Source organism: Tursiops truncatus, chromosome 7 (assembly GCF_011762595.2).
Source record: "Tursiops truncatus isolate mTurTru1 chromosome 7, mTurTru1.mat.Y, whole genome shotgun sequence".
In the NCBI taxonomy this organism is placed as follows: domain Eukaryota; kingdom Metazoa; phylum Chordata; class Mammalia; order Artiodactyla; family Delphinidae; genus Tursiops; species Tursiops truncatus.
The window spans coordinates 44,392,602-44,414,518 of NC_047040.1; the positions used below are offsets into that span (position 1 = coordinate 44,392,602).

The 21,917-nt window shown below is 36.9% G+C and overlaps 1 protein-coding gene across 1 annotated transcript in view; it reads right to left on the reverse strand.

The window, feature by feature from the left end:
• Positions 1-21,917, reverse strand: part of ANKAR (ankyrin and armadillo repeat containing) — an 88,334-nt gene that overhangs the window by 46,345 nt on the left and 20,072 nt on the right. The window contains exons 6-12 of the mRNA XM_033859959.2: positions 20,522-20,702; positions 19,164-19,383; positions 13,390-13,591; positions 10,405-10,613; positions 7,670-7,774; positions 6,076-6,317; positions 1,022-1,190 (exon numbers count right to left, since the gene is read on the reverse strand). Coding sequence (XP_033715850.1) covers positions 1,022-1,190; positions 6,076-6,317; positions 7,670-7,774; positions 10,405-10,613; positions 13,390-13,591; positions 19,164-19,383; positions 20,522-20,702 — 1,328 coding nt within the window. The remainder of the gene's footprint in view (positions 1-1,021; positions 1,191-6,075; positions 6,318-7,669; positions 7,775-10,404; positions 10,614-13,389; positions 13,592-19,163; positions 19,384-20,521; positions 20,703-21,917) is intronic.

Below are 21,917 nucleotides of genomic sequence, written 5' to 3' on the forward strand. Positions count from 1 at the left end.
TTTAGGTTTCAGATGAGGCAAGAGCCCAAAAAAGAAATGATTTTGGTAATTCATTTCTATAGCTTTCTTTCAGGAATTCATTTATTATTTATCCAAATTGCCTCTACAATTTGTGCTTTGTTCAAGCATCTGGGGTTGGGAGGAAGAAAAAGGATAGGGAAAACCTATTCCCTGACTTTAGGAATTTGTAATGAAGGGAAAGGACTTTCAAATGATTTCACTACATGATAGAGGTCCTTAGAAGATGATAATTGCTTAAATTTGAAGTTCTAAAGTAAAAGAAAGCCTTCTGCACCAATCCCCTTATCCATAACCTTGTCTTACATTTTAGCCAACATATTTATTCTGTATTCATTCTTAGAGGACTAGAATAGAAAGATAGGTGATAAACTGAGCAGGAAGAAAAACATACAACCTTTCCCCCAATTTTTTATTCCCCCAAATGTGGGGAAAACCATAGATTTTAAGTTTATGTATATGCTCACTGGAATGAGAAAATTCTTACAGAACCTGAGAGACCATTTGCAGTAGCTGCAGAAACTGCCTCATAGCTTCTGGTGTTCCTGGTGTTTATAGGCACTGAAGTTAATTAATTAATCATTAATTAACCTAATGATCTGATGACATGAATTTTGATATCAAATATCTAACAGCAAATCTGAAGTCCTTATTGTAACTTGAAAAATAGCTTCCAATGATCAATGTGTGTCTTATTCATACAAGGAGACATCTACTTGAGTCCCTGGGCATATTAACTACATTATTTTCATTACTCATGCCAATATTTCCATTTATAAAAATATCTAGTTCAACATTTTAAAAATTATGGCTTTGAGAGTCAATTCCTTTTATAAATCCAGCAGTTTAAATTTAAGTGTTTCAGAAGTTAGGTTATGTTACATATGTCTAGTTCCATCCTAAGATAAATCCAGGACATCTATCATAAAGGACAAGTCCAAACATGTGTTTGCTTCACTTAATATATCTGGTCACTTTAAAATATATAGAACTAAAGACTTACCTGACTCAGAACTCAGAAATGTGATAAGATACGGGATGCCTTTATGGTCTCTCACTGCTCTTTGATTGTTTTTGTTTCCCATACATAATACCCGTAGACAGTTCATTACATTTACTAGCACGCTTTCTATGTCTAAGTTCAAAAGATTTATCAGAGCTGGAATTCCATTCTAAAAATAAACAAAAAGATTTAGTTGAAGTTATTTAAGATGTATGCTATCTTTATTTAGAAACACAAGTCTATAATCTTTCTTGCTATAAATATCTGCTTAATTAGGAGAGAAAAACTGCCCATAAACAAATGTGTCTACGGATATGGCACATTAAATGACAGTTATTACAACTTTGAGCATATCTTATGCTTCAATATTAAGGAAAGTATTCTATAAATATATTTTCTGCCTCCCTCCCTCCCTTCCTTCCTTCCTTCTTTCCTTCCTTTCTGTGCCGTACCACATGGCATGTGGGATCTTTGTTCCCCGACCAGGGATCGAACCCATGCCCCCTGCATTGGAAGTGCAGAGTCTTAACCACTGGACCACCAGGGAAGTCTCTATAAATATATTTTCAAATAGTCTCCTCTATACCAAAATAATTAGAGGCTGCAAGTTCACTGTAACATTTAAGTATCTAAAAGTGAAACAACTAAGTAATACCAATTGAATACAGTGCCCATTTGGAAATATTTGCTATTGTATACATTGCACTGGTAATTGGTAATTATATTTATGCAACACAAAGTATTATTTTTAAATGTTAATATAGTTTCTTAATTTTAAGTGGAGTAAAGATGGCATTTCTCCCTACTAACAGAATTAATGAAAGGATATTAAAGAAGATAAGAAACAGAAATGTAATGTCATTTTCAATAAAGCTAGGAGACATCAGTAATGTTGAACCATAATAAATGTTTATGAGTAGCCAACAGGGATGCGCAAGATCTCCCATGGCCACCGGCTACAGGAAATACTGGCAGAACACAGTTTTCCAAAGTAAGTGGCTCTACCTTAAGGGGCAGGAAAACATACACATACACACACAACACACACACAACACACACACACAGACACACACACACACACACATCCCTGTCTGGAACAAGAGGAATGGGTATGGAGGATGGCAGCAGGATCTTTCCTGGACCAATTTGTCCTAAAGTTTCAAAAATTAAGGAGGGCAAGGACGAATAAAGAATGATAGCAATAAGAGGTTTGGAACAAGTAGTCTTATTGGTGAGATAAAAAGGAAGAGATAGACTTTTGCATTGTGGAGGAAATAGAATCCACATTATGAGTACTATGCAACAGTCTCTGCTGGCTAAGGGAAAGTGAAGCTGAACAGACCCATGCATACAACCCTGTAGCATATGTCATATTCTTGCTAGCCTAGAACATGGATCTGGGCCCTTTCCCACATGCATTTCCTGCAAATAGCTAGACCAGAAAGAACTTATCTAATTCAAAGTGAGTAATGTTCAAAAAGGAAGCAGAACAGGATCTGTCCAAATACATTATAAGATTAAAAATAGGAAAAACTTATGACAGATAAAGAATGCTTGTAAGAAAAATATGCCACAAAGTAGATGAAAAACTTTAACTGAAAATGGTATATTGTTATCAATGAAAAAAATTAGGCAATCACCTCTATAAAACAAGGGTGCACAGGAGAGACATCAGTGCTCAGGGAAGATTTTTTGAGACAGGGAGAGGTGAAACAAGAGCTGGAAAAGCTCAGGAAAGATGTGGAAAAATATAAAAGCCAAACTGTAATCTACACAAAAATAAATAAGGCCAGAAAACATAGCAAGAGACAAGGAGGATAGGATTGAGGGGGAAAAAAATGAAATAAAACAGTGAGTGGAAAAGGACTAGAGAGAAAATGACAGCTGTATAAAACTGGAAAAGGTGATATAATACACAAATAATTGGTATTCCCAAAGAGAAGTGTAGTTAAGATTTAATTAGTTAATTAAAGTTAATTCAGTGATCAGTAAATTCAAGTCAACTTTTGACTTTCATCTTACAACAGCCTTTGACACTATTGATATTCTTCTCCTCTTTGAACATGTTGCCCGTTTGGCTGATAGGACAACAGTTTCCTCAGGTTTCCTCTTACCTCAGTGGCCATTCCTTCTTAGTCTCCTTTGAGGTCCCTCCAGATCTTTCAGCTTTCCCACAGCTCCTGGTGACTCAACTCCCAGAAAAATAATACAGTATATGACTACTTCTCACCATTTCCACTATTACCACCCTGGTTCAAGACACCACTGTCTGTCACCTGGATTACCAAAATAGCTTCTTAGTTAGTCTTGCTGCATCCACCCTTGCCCACCTGTTTCAACACAGAAGGTAGAATGATATAAATCTCTTCATGGAACTTCCCAGAACAAAATTATTCAATGGCTTAACATACTCAGAGAAAAAGCCAGGGTGTCTAACAATTATCCACATGGCCCTACATGATGTGGTCCACCATTACCCAGCTAAGGTGTCTCCTATTTCTCTTTCTTCAGCTACTTTTGCTTACTTGCTATTCCTTGAATATGCCAGGCATACTCTCACTTCATTTACTTTGCGTTTGTTTCCTCTGCCTAGAATGCTCTTCCCAACAGAAAAACATGGCACACTTCCTCATCTATTTTAGGTTTGTACTCAAATGCCAACTTCTTTTTTTAAATTTATTTTATCAAAGTATAGTTGATTTACAATGTTTTGTTAATTTCTGCTGTATAGCACAGTGATTCAGTTACACACACACACACACATATATACATTCTTTTTTCGTATTCTTTTCCATTATAGTTTATCACAGGATATTGAATATAGTTCCCTGTGCTATACAGTAGGACCTTGTTATTTATCCATCTTATATATAATAGTTTACATCTGCTAATCCCAACCTCCCAATCCATCCCTCCCCCACCCCTCTCCCTTTTTCAAATGCCAGCTTCTTAGTGAAGTATTTTTTGCCAAGCTCCCCCCTTCCCTTTCCCTGCTTTATTTTCCTCCTTAACATCTCTTCTCATCGAATATACTATATTTGGTTTATTTTCTTTATTGTCTTGTTACCCCCAACTGGAATAAAAACTCCATGAAGGCTGGGATTTTGTCTGTTTTGTTCACTGCTATAACTCTAACATCTAGAAGTGTATTTCCATACAATAAACTCTCAAAAAGTACTTGTTTATGAATTTACAGAAAGAATAATACAGAAAAAATATTTAAAGACATGAATTCAAGAAAACGTTTTGAAAATAAAAGAAGATGAATGTACATGTTGAAAAGTCACACCAAGCCCCAGGAAAAATAGGTAACTAACACTGATGTGTAAGTCCTGGAATTTAAAGATAAAGAAAAAAAGAGGAAGAAAACACTGCTCATACAGTAGAAGATTTTTAGAGAACCAAAAATAATAACAAAATATGCCAAAACTAAGATTAAACATCACATCAATAAATGTAAATGAGCTATATTCAATAAAAAGTGAATGACAAAGCGAACCCAAATATACTGCATACAAGGGACACATTTATCCTAACTCTGGGTGATCAGAATCACTGGAGAGGTCTAAAGTGAGGTCTAAATGAATAAGACTAACTGACTAACTCTAGTTGTGGGCCTGGGGGGAGGGGAAAATTTCTAATATATTTTCCAAATGATTGATAACAAAACAACTAGCAAGAAGTAAAATGACTCCAAAAAGTTAAAAAGAAAACGATAAGCAAAGCCAAATTAAACATGAGAGCACAAAAGAACACAAAGATCACAAATCTAATTTTGGACAACACAGAATTTGGGGCAAAAGTATTGCACTTGACAAAAAGTGTATATTTTATAATGCTAAATGACTCAGTCCATAATGAAGAAGTGTCACCTGACAAAAACTATAAAAATAACCTTATTTATAAATATCTTTAAAAGATCTTACCTAAAATATTAATAGACATAATAAGGTGGGTTTTATTTGAAGAACTACAGCATGGCAAAGATTGCTGGGTGTTCACAAAAAAATTTTTTTTCTTCTAATTCTTTCTAGTACACAAATAGACTACATTTACCAGCCAGAATAGAAATAGCCAAGATGGCACTATTTCTTTTAATATCTTCTCATAAACAACAAGAAGCAACCACATCCCCCAGAGCTAAATAAGCAGTTGACCTGTCTTCCATGTTGTCCCAGGTGATAGTTTTACCAGATAATTTTGTTGAGAAACAGTTTTCCCTTGGTCTCTTGCACTCCTACCAGTATTGGGAGTGTATCAAGATTGTAACAGCTCTTTTACCTGGGCCATTTTTCAGGATTTTTATGTAGCTATCTTTTTTTTTTTTTTTCTTTTTGACTGAGAAATAAATCTTCATTTGTTTTTAGCATTGATATTTGGGAGATATTACCACAATATCATCTAGGCTATCCTAGATGATACCACCTCCTTATGTAACATAAACTCCTCCCCAGACCTTGCCAAACTGGAGCTAGCAAGATTTTATGTGTCACTTCCTTGAATTACTGTTCACTTCATTTGCCTGTGGTTTTTCTCATTATAATGCCATTACCCCATGATGTGGGCCCTAGAAGTGGTACATGTGCAAGTACAACCTTTACTCATATCCTAATGCTGTTTATCACTTACTGGATCTTGGCTCATCCTGCTATCATTCTTGAAAGGTGTGGTAACGTCTACCGCCAGGCAAAGAATAGGCTTGCTTACTGGTTGCTACCAAAGTGATAGGTTTCTTAAGCTCAGCGTTCCTCAGATTTGACACAAACCCAATGTGCAGGTATGATCTACCTGGGCCCACTCTGTTGCCTTGTGAGACTTCGGGACAGGGAAAACAGACAACCCTTTGCTGTGCTTGCTCTGGTACTATCTTGCTCTTGTCTAATTTTGGCACTCATGGGATTGTGGCAGGTTTTCTCTTTGCCATCCTCATTAAGATTGGAGCTCTTCCCTGAGAGTTTATGAGGGCCACTGCATAATGAAATGGGTATGTATCTTTCTAGCTTCTATATGAGAGAATTAGTCAGCCAAAATGATGTTCTATGAAAAGAGCTTACATATTTGGCAATAACATCCTTGTTTTCAAGTTGAGCAATATCGTACAGAATGACAGCACACCGAGAGTGTAGTTCGGGTTCATCAGAAACCAGTAGGTCGATCAAAGCTGGAATAGCTCCTGCTTCTACTAGAGCATGCACTATCTTTGCATGGGTTGAGATATTACTCAATAACCCAACTGTTTTGCACTGTAATTTTATTTTGGAACCTTTTAATATATTGATTAAGGCAGGAATGGTGCCTGCAATGAAAAGATCAAGAAAAAGCATGAATTGTTTGTAACTATTTGTAGTCAATTTATCATGGTAAGATTTAAATAATGTTTATGGGCATTGCCATATAAACAGCAAATAATTCTGTAAAATATTTATAAAATTATCATTTGAAACTACGCAAATGTACTTTTCTTTCTTTTCTATAGTGTAGGTGGCTCTCATTGTTTACACATTTGATTTTCACATAGCACACAATCATACATTTCATATTGGTGATACTAAGTCACCGCTGAAACATTGAATTTTGACTTAAGATCATTGATATATAAATGATTTGAGCTACCATATGGTAGAGTTCAGTTTTGGTTACTGCATCAACTTTGTGTGGCAGTTGTTTGTATAATTATTTGAGCATTTTATTATGTTTTACTCATGTTTTATACAATCAACTGAAAAATGAAAAGTGCTGAATCTAGTATAAAGCAGTCTTAGCCTCATTAATTACAGTTTGTTCAAAGATGAAAATCATTGGGCGTGGTGAAAATAGAAAATATGGCTTCAGTTGGATGCTTGTTACTTTAGTTCAATGTGAAGGAAAAACATTAAAGAGCACACATGACATGCTGGTAATATCATGGGTATAATTAGGGATGTATATATGTATTTAGCTACCTTAAATGAAACCTCCATCATGACTTGTTTATCTGTGGTTCACTTTTTTTGGACAAAGAGCTTTTTGTACATGTTTTTAGGAACATATTAGGGGACTACCTACGATAAATTTTTCATTCATTCAACAAATATTTATGAAGCATCTCATTTGTGCCCAATATTCACATTAGAGTAATGGCTACCATAATGGATAGTGTAGATAGAATATTTCCATCATTTCAGAAAGTTATAATGGGAAGTGCAATTCTCAAAACAATCCTGTGAGGTAGTAACTATTTTATTAATGAGGAAATTAGGCATAGAAAGAGTAAGCAACTAGCCTAAGTCCTAAATGTAGAGCTAGTTACAAACCCAGGCCTGACACTGCAACTGCTATTTTTACAAATAAAGTGTACCAAAAAAGAATAGGGATAATTTCTAAGTGAAAGTAAACATAGGATAGTATGATGAAGTAATTTAATATAATTTTTAAGTTCACAAACTTTTAGAGAAATGAGATTTATATAGTTTTTTGATCCTGTGCAGCTTCCACTTGGAATATAAAATATAAGGTTTACAGGTAAAGGAAATGATCTTAGAAAAATAGAAAGTTAAAATTAACTAAAAAGTTTTCTCCATAATTAAAAATACATTTTAAAGTGATTGACTGAATAAATCCCTACATAAAATAGCATAAGCAAAAGATAGTTAATAGATTTTACATCACCTGCATCCAAAATACATTTCCAGTATTCATCATTTGCTAAGCAGATTACTTCTAAAGACATGACAGCCATCATCCTTCGTTTATAGCTTTCACACTGCAACATTTCTGGTAAGTTTTCAACAGAAAAATACACATTGTAATTTCATAAGAGGTAATGGAATGATTGATTCTGTTTCTGTACAGGCCAAGTGAAGCCATGAGTTGAGGTCACCAACATCACCACCAACTGCATTCATTAAATTCCCCTCTGTGCATGTGAGGTGCTTAAACGGATTGAACACCCATGTTCTTTGAAGTTTATAATCTATATAATTAGTATTAAAAAACTCTGAAATTTTTTATCTTTGGTCTGAATGACTTAGATTGGCTGGCCACATGGTTCAAATTCACTTGGAAAATAGTATACCTCTCTCTTGCCTGATATCAGTTGTTGAATAAAATTTGAGTGTGGGTTTTCAAGGACAGCAAAGTAAACTACATTACTGTCAATAAAATTTTAATATCTATTAAAGCTTTATACATTTCCTGAGTATGAAGAACATACTTTAAAAAAAATCTTGAATGAACTTATACTCCAGACAGGAAGTAATACAAATATACATGATTCTAAACAATATCTCTGGTTCAAGCAAAACCACATAGAAATATCTTTGCTCATCTCTTTTTTCCCAGCCCCTATAACAACAAATCTGGTCCTGACTCCTCCTAGCTGGTTCACTCCATGGTACTCTCTTTTAAAATTCAGCTTCCACTCCAAGAGCTAATCCCAGGGAGTTCTAATAAACTCTAATTCTTCTTTTACTCATAGTAGAAATGGGTAGTGTGAGGAGAAAGAGCTATTATAGGGCACGAAGCAAAGAAGCAGTGGCCAGACGCTCATGGTGACGGTTGTGTTCATGTCATTATCAGGACTTCCCAACAATCGCTGTAGGAAGGAGTGGCTGTCAAGAAATTTTGTGCCATTAGGCTGTTACTGTTAGGGGCCAGAAGGTCCTACCACTGCATTTCAAATGTGTTAGCCTTTATCAAAAGCAGCAGGATAGTCTTCTTAGTTACCTCGCAAAAGACTAAGATATAATGATATATACGCATACAAATAAACACTGAAAACCCCATCCAGTATCTCTTGGGCTGATATACTTGGAATGTGTTCCCAGCACCCAGTAAATTCCAAAATCAGGTATTGAGCCAGTTTTGAAACTAGTTACTCAGACTTTGTGCATCAGTAGGTTGAAAATCTTAAATATTTATTTATCTTATCCCACCCTAAAACAAGTTGTTGGGAGAAATGTCAGTTCTCGTTCTCCAATTTGTTTAATTTTTCCTTTAGTTTTATTAAAGTAATATATGCTCATGATTCAGAGTTAAATGTTACTAAAAAGCCTACAGCAAAATATAACGGATCTTCACCCCACCCTCTCCACTTTTCTGAATTTCTCTCTCCAGATAGTACCACTTTGGACTCTTTCCCTATACCTTCTGTGATTTACATATCTCCACATTTCTAAATATTTACACACAGTTACCTTTGGCTATATCAATTTTAGACATCATTGACTTCATGTCATGATAAATGGGAAACTAGCTCTTTCAACACTGCTTTGCCATTTCCTCTGCTCCCCGCCTTCCCTATATTTACAGTTTTTAGTTAAATGAAAATTCAACACTTACATTATAATGCCTATACAGATATTATTCACAGCTAAGTACTGCAGTGTACTACCTTGTGTCTCCTTACTTTTGCTTTTCCTGGAGGTAATAATTTCCTTCGTTTATTTCATCTGCTTAGTTTTCTTTGTACCTATTGGTTATTCCTCCCACACTTTCCTTTTGGTCTGGGTACACAGTTTCCATTCTGGGACTTCCCTTTGCTGTCATCTTTGAAATTCCCTTTGCTTTTCTCTTGGGTCAGATTCCCAGTTTCCTGTTAGTTGGGGAGAATCCCCGCTTTAGATCTTTAGGTCTTTCCTGGTTAGCCTCTGCAGAGAGCACTCCTTACTGGCACTGCCAGTTCTCCAGCCAGCCTATTAGGGATTTATGGTGTGAATCTGAGACGTTCTCAGCTTTCCCAGAGTTGGCTTGGAATGATTCCTCTGGTCTGCTACGTCCTAAGACTTGCCTGTCTGTTTTCAATATTTTATTGCTTTTTCCTGTTTTCTCTTCAATGCTTGTTTGCTGCTATTTAATCTCTACATAATTTTAGTAGGGTCTTGAGAGGGAGTAAAATTAGATGTGTACATTCAGTTGGCCAGTAACTCTTACCTTTATTTCTGGCTAGATTGAAGATAAATTGGGGGAGAAAACCTCAAATAGAATTTTTCACAAAACATTATCAAAATATGAGGAAATATGTTGCTGTATCTGTCTCTATAATTAAGATGTGAGGAATGAATTGGAAGGAATCTTATATTTTCCACTCAAACTTTATTTCCTACCTCTTTTTTTTTTTTTTTTTTTAATGGAGCCGAGGATGGCTGGACTTTTGGAGAAAGTTGGAAAATAAAAATAAATATAATTGTGTGAAATATCGTCTGGGTTATTATTCTTTTATTTTAACTTAGAAATAAAACTACTTTTACACACACAAAAATAGTCCAGTATTATTTGTATTTCTGATTTTAACTCAGAATATGATGCATGCTTTACTTTGTTTTATTTCAGAATAAGTACCAATAATTAAACTGAATAATGATCAGAACATTTATTTATAAAGAGATTATGTGTTCTGTACTCACCTACTAAAGTTTTCCAAACTGGGAGTTCAGGAATATTTAACTCTATTACATGCTTGAGAACTTCCGTGTGAAAGGTTAGCACTGCTAAATGAATTATATTATTTCCTTTAATATCTGTTTTTCTCCAGTTAGCTCCAACAGAAAGTAGGTACTGAATAGTGTCCAGTGCTCCCGAAGTGGCAGCAAGTAACAGTGGAGTACACTGATTCCTAAAAATCAAGGAATATGTCATAATAATTGAGCACACACATAGTGTCAAATTTACTTCTTGTAAAACTATCCAAATGGCTGTTGGAGGAAGTCTGATTTATACATCATCTTCTTTTCCTTACATAGTGTTGTTCTGTATATTCCACATGTCAGTAGATTTGCCCCCCTTGCCTTGGCTACCCCTACCCTCCCTCCCAACTCGATTATCATGCATTACAATTTGTTTGGAAGTTGATAATGTACAGAGTTCTTAGACTCTCATTGGCTCCCTACAATTCTATGAGTGAAGGAAAAAGCAAGGCAAGTGTTATCAGCCCATTTTATAAATGATGAAACTGAGGCTCAGGTAGTGCTCCAGCCCATTTCTTTTTTTAATTATTATTATTTTTTAACATCTTTATTGAAGTATAAGTGCTTTACAATGGTGTGTTAGTTTCTGCTTTATAACACAGTGAATCAGCTATACATTTACATATATCCCCATATCTCCTCCCTCTTGCATCTCCCTCCCACCCTCCCTATTCCACCCCTCTAGGTGGTCACAAAGCACCAAGCTGATCTCCCTGTGCTATGCAGTTGCTAACCCATTCTTTACAATTCATGTCCACTTCTCAAATCCCAGCTTCCTCAGTGTGGCAGAAACTAACAGTTTTTCTCAAAAACCCACTATCTGCTTTTTAGATGGTGAAGAGTTTTTGGTTGGGCACATGGTAGTCCAGCCAAATGCTACATCTCCTACCTCCTCGTATAGGTAGGTACGGCCACATGACTGAGTCTGGCCTGCGTGATGTTAGTAGAAGTTACCTGGGCAATTCCCTAAAGAGAAATGGAGTGTGCCATTACTTTTCCTCTCTCTCTCTTCTCATGGCTAGAATGCAGGCATAATAATGAAAGCAGGAGTTGCCATTTTGTACCAGGATATGGAAACCACATGTGAAGAAGCAACAAGAGGACGTCTGGGTCTCTCATATTGCCAAGCCATTATGCCAGCCCTCAACCACCAACCCAGACTTCATAAAAATGAACTACGTTTATCTTTTTTAAAACTACAGATATTTGGGGCTAGCTTTGTCACGGCAACTTCAACTGTATCTTAACTAACAGGTCTACTGACTAGCAATGTGACCTTAAGCAACTTGGGTTACTTTCTTGTCGGTAAAATTATGAGAGTAACAAAAATCAGCTGACAGTTTTGGTGTAAGGGATGAATAAGGTGCTTATTAGCACAGTCTTCATACATAGTCCCCCTGCCTTTTTTCACCATATCACATTGCCTCAAACATTACTTTTATGTTTTATCCTTATACCCATGCCTTCTCCTCTTCATGAAGCCCCTTTCTCTTGCTGCCTGTCCTTGAACGCTCACCAATATCCAGCTGGCCCCAAGCTTCTCCTCTTTTTCCTGGGCCCGGGGGAAACTCATCCTTTATGAGTAAACATCTCTTCATTTTCTCCCTTTTCTATTCTAACAGGAGAGTTCTCCTCCTGTTCCTGTCTTTCGCCTACTCAGTGGTAGGAATAAAGATAACTCCGACTTCTAACACCATCACTCTGATATTCCTCACTTGAAAAATACGTTAGCAAGTTATATTATGACCCTTTCCCATTCCACACTGCCACAGCCCCCTGCCAGGTGGGTCCTCTTCCGCCAGCCTAGCTCATGTATTGGCTGCCTCGCCAACATGCCTCCTTCTATTCAGCACCCATGCTAACTACCATCTGGGTCCTGATCTCTCAGGTCCTTGTCATACCTTCATTTGTGCTCCACATTCATACGCACCAGCCTGGTCACACTCCTCATTGGCTCCACATAGATCTCAACCTTGGTAATTGTCTTCTCTACGAATCCTTTGCTTCCTCCTTAAGTTCACAGATAGCTTCTTACTTCTACCTCTGATTTTCAATTGTTTGACCTTTTACAATCCACCCAGTCTTTTAGCTCCCTTCTGCTCAAAGACACATTGTCAAAATATGACAGAACTAGGAACTGAACTCAGGTCTTCACATTCCATGGCTCTTTCCAGAATCCATTTGCCAGACAATCTATTAGCCAGAGACCCTGGTTTCCCGAAAGCTTTGCCACACACATCTCTGCCCCAACCTAGGGAGGATTTATTTCTACACTGAATAATAATCGACAAGTTATTTGAAGACCCAAAAATATCTGAAACTATGCCTAAACCAAAATAATAACCTGGTATTTAGATTACTAGCCAAGAATGTACCCTCAGGAGGTTTACCTCCACCCTAAAGGTTGCTAAGCTGTGAAACAGAACACCGTTTGGGATATTTCCCTATTGCAAAGTTATTTTCTTTTTTTTAATGTCTTTCTATTCTGGATACCACTAGATATTTATCCGACTGTCCACTGTCTATCCACCTTGGTCTGGAACCCTCAGGCTGCCTCCTGGTTGTATAAGGTCCAATTTAGGACAACTTTCTCCTCCCTTGTCTCATGCTTCTTCCAGGACACTAAGTATCAGTAGATAACCTGATAAACTAATCTGTAGAACCACACCTTTGGGAAAAGGTTAGGAAAAACTTCCTAGGGCTTACTCCTTATTCTTCCAGAAAATATGCATAGGTTAATAGAAGTTCCCATTTTTATAAATTCTAAAGATAAGTGGTAGGAGAAGACGGTGACTAGAAAGGACAGCAGAGTAAGCCCAACATAGCCTTTCAAATCAATCATAACAACCAGTTCTTTTAGTGTCAGTGTTTGGGGCAAGCCATGAAAGCAGAAATTTATATTTTTACAAATGCTTAATAACTTACTCAGCTGTTGCCTCAGCTTCTAGTAAACTAGGATCCTTCCTACAGAGAACAATTATGATGCAGATATTGTCATAGAAAGCAGCAAAGTGAATTGGCATCCAGCCTCTTTTTTCAGAAAGTGCGTAATCAGCTTTGAAATAAAGTAGACAGGTGGTTGTTTCCAATGAGCAAGCCTGTGCTGCCAGGTGTAGAGGTGTTGGACCTAGAATGGATGGACAATTACTTCAATGGTCAAAGAGTTAACATTTCTGAAAACATGCCTTTTTAATGTCCGACCACAGAGCTTAGTATTGTGATATAAAAGCTCCAAGAAGATCACTAAAAGGATTTACTTAGGCAACTCCATACTTCTTTATTTAACTCAGGATGTCTGACCATTAAAAATAAATATTTCTTTATAAGTTAAGAAGAATAAATAACACTTTAAATATTTAAAAAATTAAGTCAATGTATAAAAGTCATAAAATAAACTATTTCTTGTTTAAATTATTTTCCATTTTATTCAAATGTTTTGTAGTAGGAGATAAGGTTCTTTAAAATTGAAAAAAATATGCTCATAAAAGGCTTCTATGTCACTAAATCCAGTGGGTGTTTTTCAAGTCTCATCTTACTTCTCAAGTTGAACACTTCTTCCGTTTTAAAAAGGTTTCTTCCCTTGGCTTTTGTGATATGAGACACTCTTATTTTTCTCCAACATCTCTGGATACTTATTTGCAGTCTCCTTTGGGACCTTTTCATTGTCCTGATATCTAAATGAGCCTTAAGACTTTTATCTTCTCAATGGTTTCATCTACGATCTATAAGTTGATGGCCCCCAGTATTATGTCTCTAGGTCTGATTTCTTCCCCAAGCTCCAGATCTACCATCTCACTAGGCATCTCCACACACCACTTCAAACTTATCATATTCAAAATTGAACTCCTATCTTTTCCTCCAAACCTGATCCTCTTTCAATCGCTCCCTAATTCAGTGAAGGATATCATTATCCAGCCAGTTCTACAAACCAGAAACCTGAAAGACTCCTCTCATTTCATCTTCATAACCAGTCCCCATCACCAAGTCTAAATATCTCTAGAACGTAATCTTTACTGCCATCACCACCCTACTTAAGGCCATAATCATCTCCAAACTGATATCCCCACCTTGTTCTTGCCCTTCCCAATCCTCTTTTTCAAAATGTAAATCTGATCTTTTTACCTCCTTGTTTAAAACTCTTTGGTGACTTCTTGAGGCCACCTGATCATTAGTACAGGAAAAGGATGCACTGGCTCCAACTTAACCTGAACCATCCCCCCTCCAAAAAGGAAAAGGAAGGAAAGAAGGAAGGAAGGAAGGAAGGAAGGAAAAGAAAGAAAGAAAGAAAGGAAGGAAGGAAGGAAGGAAGGTAGGAAGGAAGGAAGGAAGAAAGAAAGAAAGAAAGAAAGAAGGCAACATACACACCTTGTTCTCTTTATTTGGGCCTTCTTGTAGCTCCTCAAATGTAGGGTGACCGACCGTCCAGGAAAGTACTGGTCTATGCCTGTTGCCCCAGCATAATTAGTAATACTGCCCTTCCATTTTCAAACTCTCTGATTTGGATGATGAATTATCCGGTCACCCTGGGCTATTTCTGCTGTCTGAAAGCTTCCTTCTCCCAAACAACACTTCTCTGATTGGGGTCTACCTAAGTCTTATTTATTCACCAGCCAAAATGGTATTTCCTCAGTGAAGCACCGTTTTTCTCCCAACTCAGAAAATTCCAATGGCCTCCTGCCTGCCTTAGTAGTCTAAGCTCTATATCATAGCCTTTGATAATCTAAAACATCTGACCCAAATCTATTTATTTAAAATTACTGCTTAGTCTTCCAGTTTCTGGTCTGGCATGTAAGGAGCTTAAAAGTCCCCAGTCCATCCTAAAAGCAAGTAAAAACTTGAACAAACTGAAAAATGAACAACTCTTCTCAGATCCATTAGAGAAGTGAGGTCACAGGGCAAAAATGCTGCTCCCAAAACTAGAGAGATAGACAGGCAGATACAGAGAATCACAACTTACTGGAGCAGAAATCCAAGAGCAGAAACCTCTCTAGGAACCAGTGGCAGGGTCAGAAAACCTGATGTGTAATTGACAAATTCCTGGTGGCTCAGTGTGGACAAGTCTGATAGTCAGAAACTCCAGGGGGCCCAGTCATAAGAGGCCCCCATGCTCTAGAGAGTTTTACCTCCAGGAGCTCGACCAGGTCCTCACAGTTAATATTGAGGAAATACCCCCTTGTGCTTCCAGCAGGGGAAGGGGGAAAGGAACCATTTGGAAATACACCACAGCATTCTAATTTTCTTAACAAGGCCAGTCGGTCCTCAGGAGCCTCACCTGCTGAGGTTTTATCGGCGCCTAACTCTGCCTGGGGGAAGGGAAGTACCCAATTACAGTCCCCTTCAGCCATCCTGATCCACCTAAGGGGCAGGCAGGGACTGAGAAGCAAGTTGAAGTTCATGGTTCAGGAGCACAAGTTCCCCAAAAGACTGAGACCTAATTATAGGACTACAGAACATTTTGGTTCATTTCAATCAATGAAACGCAATCAGCTCAGCAGGAGAAACATATCAAAATGAACTGAAGTTTGTTTGTTCGGTTTGGTTTGGTTGGTGGTTTGTTTTAAACAATGCTAACCTCCCCACTGACCCTCTCCTTCTCTTCTCTACCTTCCTTCAAAAAATATTTCAGCACAACCCAGGGGCAGGAATACTATTCTTACACCCGCCCCCCTTACTCCTTTAAAGTGTGTTTAATAGAAATGCAGAATCTCGGCTCTCAGCCAGCCCTCTGAATCAGTCTGCATTTAACAAGATACCTGTGTGATTCCTACATACTTGAAAGTTTATCCAATAACAGTGGGACGAAATGTCTCCCCTTGACATTTGCAATGTCTGATGATATTTTGGTTGTCACAGCTGAGGTAGGGGTTGCTACTGGCATTTAGTGGGTAGAGGCCACGGCTGCTACTAAACATTTTACAGTGCATAGGATAGCACCTACAGCAAAGACTTATCAAGCCCGAACGTCAGTAGTGCTGAGGCTGAGAAACACTGTCCTAGTCATGCTCGAATCAGGGAAGTTCTGGAGGGGTTTATGTAGTCTGAAGAAATTATTCTCGGATAGAGAAAGAACCTTGGTCTAAAGAACAGATGCTCTAATGGGACCTGAAAGCCATTTTTCTCTTTTCCCTGAATTTTCCCTGAACTTCTATAGTACATCACTGTATATTAATAATGCCAGTGATTATGAAATGCTACCCTGCATTCATCCATCATGCGTTCACACAGCAACTATTCCCAACTACCTATTAACGCCAAGCTTTCTCCTGGGCACTAGGATACTATGGCAGAGTAAACCAAATCCTTGCCCTTATGGACCTTATATTCAATGGAGGAAGCCACAATAAACAAATAAATAATATTATACAAGGTAGCCATAAGTAATATTTAGAAAAGAAAAAGGGAAAAAAATACAGCAATGATGCAGGAGGTGTACTATTGTTACTCAATTGCAAATTCCTACAGGGTAGGTGGGCCTGTAGATAAGCTTTCTTTTCCCCCTCCAGGCCCACTCACCTCCCTCTAAGACGCTCCCTGCTCTCTGCCTCTGCAGATTTTGCAACCCCTGTCCTTTGGCTTCTTGTCAGTAACTGCCAATGGGGAGCCCTGGCAGGAGACTGGAGAAGGAGGATGATGAGGTCAGGATACTTATCCTCTCTGGTCATCTCACGTTAGCTGTTCTTCCACCAATGGAAGGTGGCTGGTTTGCATAACTATTGCCCTCCCCTTACAAAATTCAGGTCTTTGTAAATGGTTTCTTGAAAAATAAACCCTCCTTGAATTAGCCTATATAGAGTATGAAGGTATAGCTTTTTAGATATAGATATAGAAGGTGTATCCTTTAAATTTTTTTCTGTTTTCATCATACACAATACTTAGGTCAAGTCTCTCACCTCAGCAAGAATGACTCATTCCTCAGACCTCACAGATTGTTAATGTCACTAGATGGCAGCATATCTAAATAATATTAACTGCTCTTTTTTTAGGCATAAAACCCACATTGGGGCCTGATTTTACAAAAATAAGTAGAGATAATTTGCAAATTCCAAGGTTAAAAAAAAGAGAACCATCCCCCAAAACTTAAGAAAAAGATGAATAAATAATCATGGGTAGAAAAAATGTATACTTCAAAATGTATATAAAAATCATTTTGTGTTATTCTCATGTGACAGCATTTTGAAGATTATATACTACAAGGAAAGTTTTAATATATAAACTTTTAAAAATGCACCAAGTATTTTACTTATGTCTTACCATTTCTTTCGTTTTTCATGTCTAGTTTTGATGACTCTGTTTTAAAAGGGAATATACATAGAAGTATGATTATTAATATGCAAAAGGTTTCCTAAATTAGTCAACATTGACTCATATGAAGGAGAACAAAATGACTATTTTGAGATGCAGGTGACAGGATTACATCCAGCAGGACTGAGTGTAATTTTGGGCCAAGTCACCTGGGTGTGGGCATGCGTCTGTCATTGCATCAGAGCAGACCCAGAAACGCTGCCTCGCTCGTGACTGGCCAAAACTCACAGGGGGCAGTTTTGTGTTGGTTAATAACACATAGACATTTTCCATACTTCAAACTCTACTCAGTTCTTAGCAAATGGAAATCTATGTAGTCACAGGATGAATGAGAAACTTTAATTACCAATGGTTTTTTACACCAAAAACACTTAAAATAAAACACATCTTTAAATAACAGGCCTCCCATTGCATTTTGACTGAATTTTGCTCCATTTTAACTAAGTTCATTGTGTATTGAATATTTTAATTAAGTAACAGAAGCATTTTAATACCAAAACATTTTAATTATACTGATAGAGTATGAAATTTATCAGTAGTCAACAGGATTAAAGCAGCACATTTTGTGTTGGTGTGAAACTTAAACACAGCCTCTTAAGGCAGCAAGTTAAAATATAAAATTGCCATTTCTTATTGCCACTGTTATTGCATCAGCTATTCCCAACATTTTATTTCCCTCTTCAGTTGTGGAGGGCTGCCACTTTATTTTCAATTTTATTATTTTTATACTGGTTAAATTTATTCCAATGAATATATAAATATGTATGTATATCTACAATAATAATCAAGAAAATTTGCTTTTTAAAGTTTAAACCAGGTTAGCCTTAAAGGGTCATTAATCCTAAAATTATGATTATAGAGGAATTTTTTGTTATTAAATATAAGTTTATGTAGTATGAAGAAACTATTACCTGGTTAAGAGCCTAGGATAAGAAATGGATGTTCTGCTGGGATGTCTATTTATCTCCCTTTTCTCAGAATTTCTACAGTACATCACTGTATATTAATTATGTCAGTGATTATCAAAGGCTACCCTGAATTCATCCATCATGCCATTCATTCAACAAATATTTCTCAAGCACCTACCAATGCCAGGTTTTCTTCTGGGCACTAGGATACCATGGCAAACAAACTAAACCTAATCCTTGCCCTTCATGGAGCTTATATTCAAATGAGGGAAACACAATAAACAAATAATATTTACTACATAAGGGAGCAACAAGTGATACTTAGAGAACTAAAAGGAGCCTCTCTGAGATAAGTGAAACAAAAACCTCAGCTCTGCTCTAGGTTCCAATACTAAATTTTAACCTTGTGCTAAAATCAACATGCATTCCTAATGCCGAATAGGGGTAAGTAAAAGAAAAACATTTTAAGATTTAAAAACTTTATGGTACCTTGGCTAAGTATAATAAAGCGTCTCTGGTTAACATTGAAGTTGGCATTGCACAGTTGACATATGATTGGAACTCTGTTGTGCAGAGCAGCTTGATGGAAAATAGCATAACCTGCCTCATCTGAAACATTGATCGTCGAACTTGAAGTTCTACGGCTAAATGTATGGAAAACAGCAGATAATCCTCTTTCAGCAGCAGACTTCATACCAAATGGGATACTCTAAAATTATTAGGAAGGCCAGAATTAGTTTTTTCAAAATACACCTGAAGTTTAGTTAAAGGAAGAAAAGTACAATGAACTATATTATTATAATCACAAGATTGGTGTGCAGTTACAGTAGAATTTTCACAAGATCTGTGGGCAAGGAAGTTGTTAGAGCTATAAAGAAACATTGAGAACTTTAAAAAATATTTTGGGGAAGTTTTTTTTTTCCTGTCCTTTTTTTAAGGGAGAAGTTGTAAATCTTTCTTCTCTGGAGACAATTAAAACAAGGAAACAAATATCTTTCTGAAATATTTAAAAAGCAAATGGACATCGAATTCCTTCTCTGATTTAAGAACAATCTAACTTAGAAGTCTAGAGACTTGAAATATATAGCTATAGGAATAAAGTTTGTCTTCTTTGCTCTATGTCTCAAAGTGGAGAGGTGAAAATGTTACACTCTTCTTTTAGATGTTCTGACTACTCAATTTTTTTTAACATCTTTATTGGCATATAATTGCTTTGCAATAATATTTTTAAATTAAACTAATAGTTTATCAAAGCTTAAAATTTGTGGACATTAAAACAAATAAATGGTAAGTAAATGCCAATGTATCCTTTGAAACTGATGAGCTCACCACTTAATTTATCAGTTCCAAAATCTGTCAGTCAAGGCATATTGAAGCAGATACAGAGGTTTGATTCAGGATGCCAGGTTTGCTCCTTAGATTTAGTCCCCACGACCGAAGCCTGCCTTTGCAATTTACTAGCTGTGTGATTTGGGAAAGATCCTTAACTCGCTGCATGTCAAATTTCTCATTTGTAAAATAGGATTGATAACAATAGTACCAGTGCCTTGAAAGAATTTGTTCAAAGAATTTATAGTATTTGTATGCCTGGCATACAAAATAAGCACTCAATAGATATTCAGCTGTTATTAATATTAATCACAATTCCATTCATAAACAGGTTGTTTTGTAACCTGGCCAGAAGTTTGTAATCCAGAATTGTAGAGCTTTTTAGCTGGTAAAATGTGGAATCTTAACTGCATATTGAAGACTTTATTTAACTTATTATTTATCCCTATGATAAAAATTTGAGACATATACTTATTTATAATTTCTTACACTAAATTATGTGGTAATCATTGAAATACCTTGCATTTCATAGCTTTTTTGAAACCAAATTTTTTCTTAAATTGTTCATGTAATTGAGCATCTGTCAGTGGAAGTCTTTTCAGTCTCAGATTGTTCACTATTTCATTTATAGCTCCCCACCACTGTGTCTTATATAGTTGCTGATAGAAAGTTTCAAGTTCAAAACTGATCACATAGTAGCTATTAAAAAAAATAAAACAATTTAAGTCTTTCTGACTTGGAAGTTATTTGTTACATTTTTTCTATGCCGGCAAAACTTTTTCTATAACAATTACGATTTTCTATAACAAATACAAAATATAGTTTAAAATGTACTTGATTGTATTTTAATGACATGGTTATCAACTGTTATTAATCAGATCTTTTATAACAAGTATCTTCTCCATACTGACCTTTTTAATTGACTCTGTCTTTCCTATACCACTGACTAAGGACACTGCCTAAAAGTCGCCGCAAGTCCTAACTCTGGTTGAAAGATTCCTAGGTTTACCTTCTAACCATCTGCTTAATCTCCTCTTACAAATTTACTTTTTAATTCCTTTAATCTAGTTATGTCTACATTTGCTTTCTCAAGAGTGGACCGTGAGTCTGATTTGGAATGATGTTTTGGGTAATGGCTGCTTGACTTTTGCTCACTGCACAGTGGGCTAGAGAAACCCCAACCCACCAGGTCCTTGAATCATAGGTAGGCAATAGGCCCAGTCCCCTCTCACTCTGGAATGAAAAAATGACAACATCTTGAGTGGCTCTGTTCCCTGAGGTTGCTTATCATCACAGGTAAAAGAAAATGGTGGCCTTCCTCCACTTCTGCCACTAGTTACCTTTCCCCATTGGCAGATTTCAGTGGTGAGTGTCTCAGCTGCTGTCCCCACCTCTGCTAGTGGGAAGCCTCTTAATGTTACCTGGGTTTCTCCTCTAAAGGCAACTACTGATTGCTGTAAAAACAGTATTCTTGACAGTGGTGATCCCCTCCCATGGCTCTTCACTTTGCTGCTCAGGGACTATTAGTTCTTCTAAGGATGCTGAGAAGTTTTTTCCATTATGCTAATTTCCAGGAAAGTGAGTCGGTGGCTCTCTATGCTAAGGAAACTCCTTGCCCATAGGCTAAGGTGGAATCACGGGGCCCCATGGATCAATTAAAGGAAGATCTTAGGAAAACACTCTATTATGAACTGATCAGGGGCTAATACCTTCTCTTTTTTGACCTTTACTTCAATCCCAGTTTTCTGAATATAATAGACCTCTGCATAGATGGAGACATATTTGAGGACCTGTTAGCATTTATTTGAGGCTGTCATTCTTCATATCCACCATCTTCTTCCCCCAAAGGAAACCAGACTACGAGAATATAAACTAAAGGCTTCTTTACCCACACCTCTCAGGTATAGTGCCAGG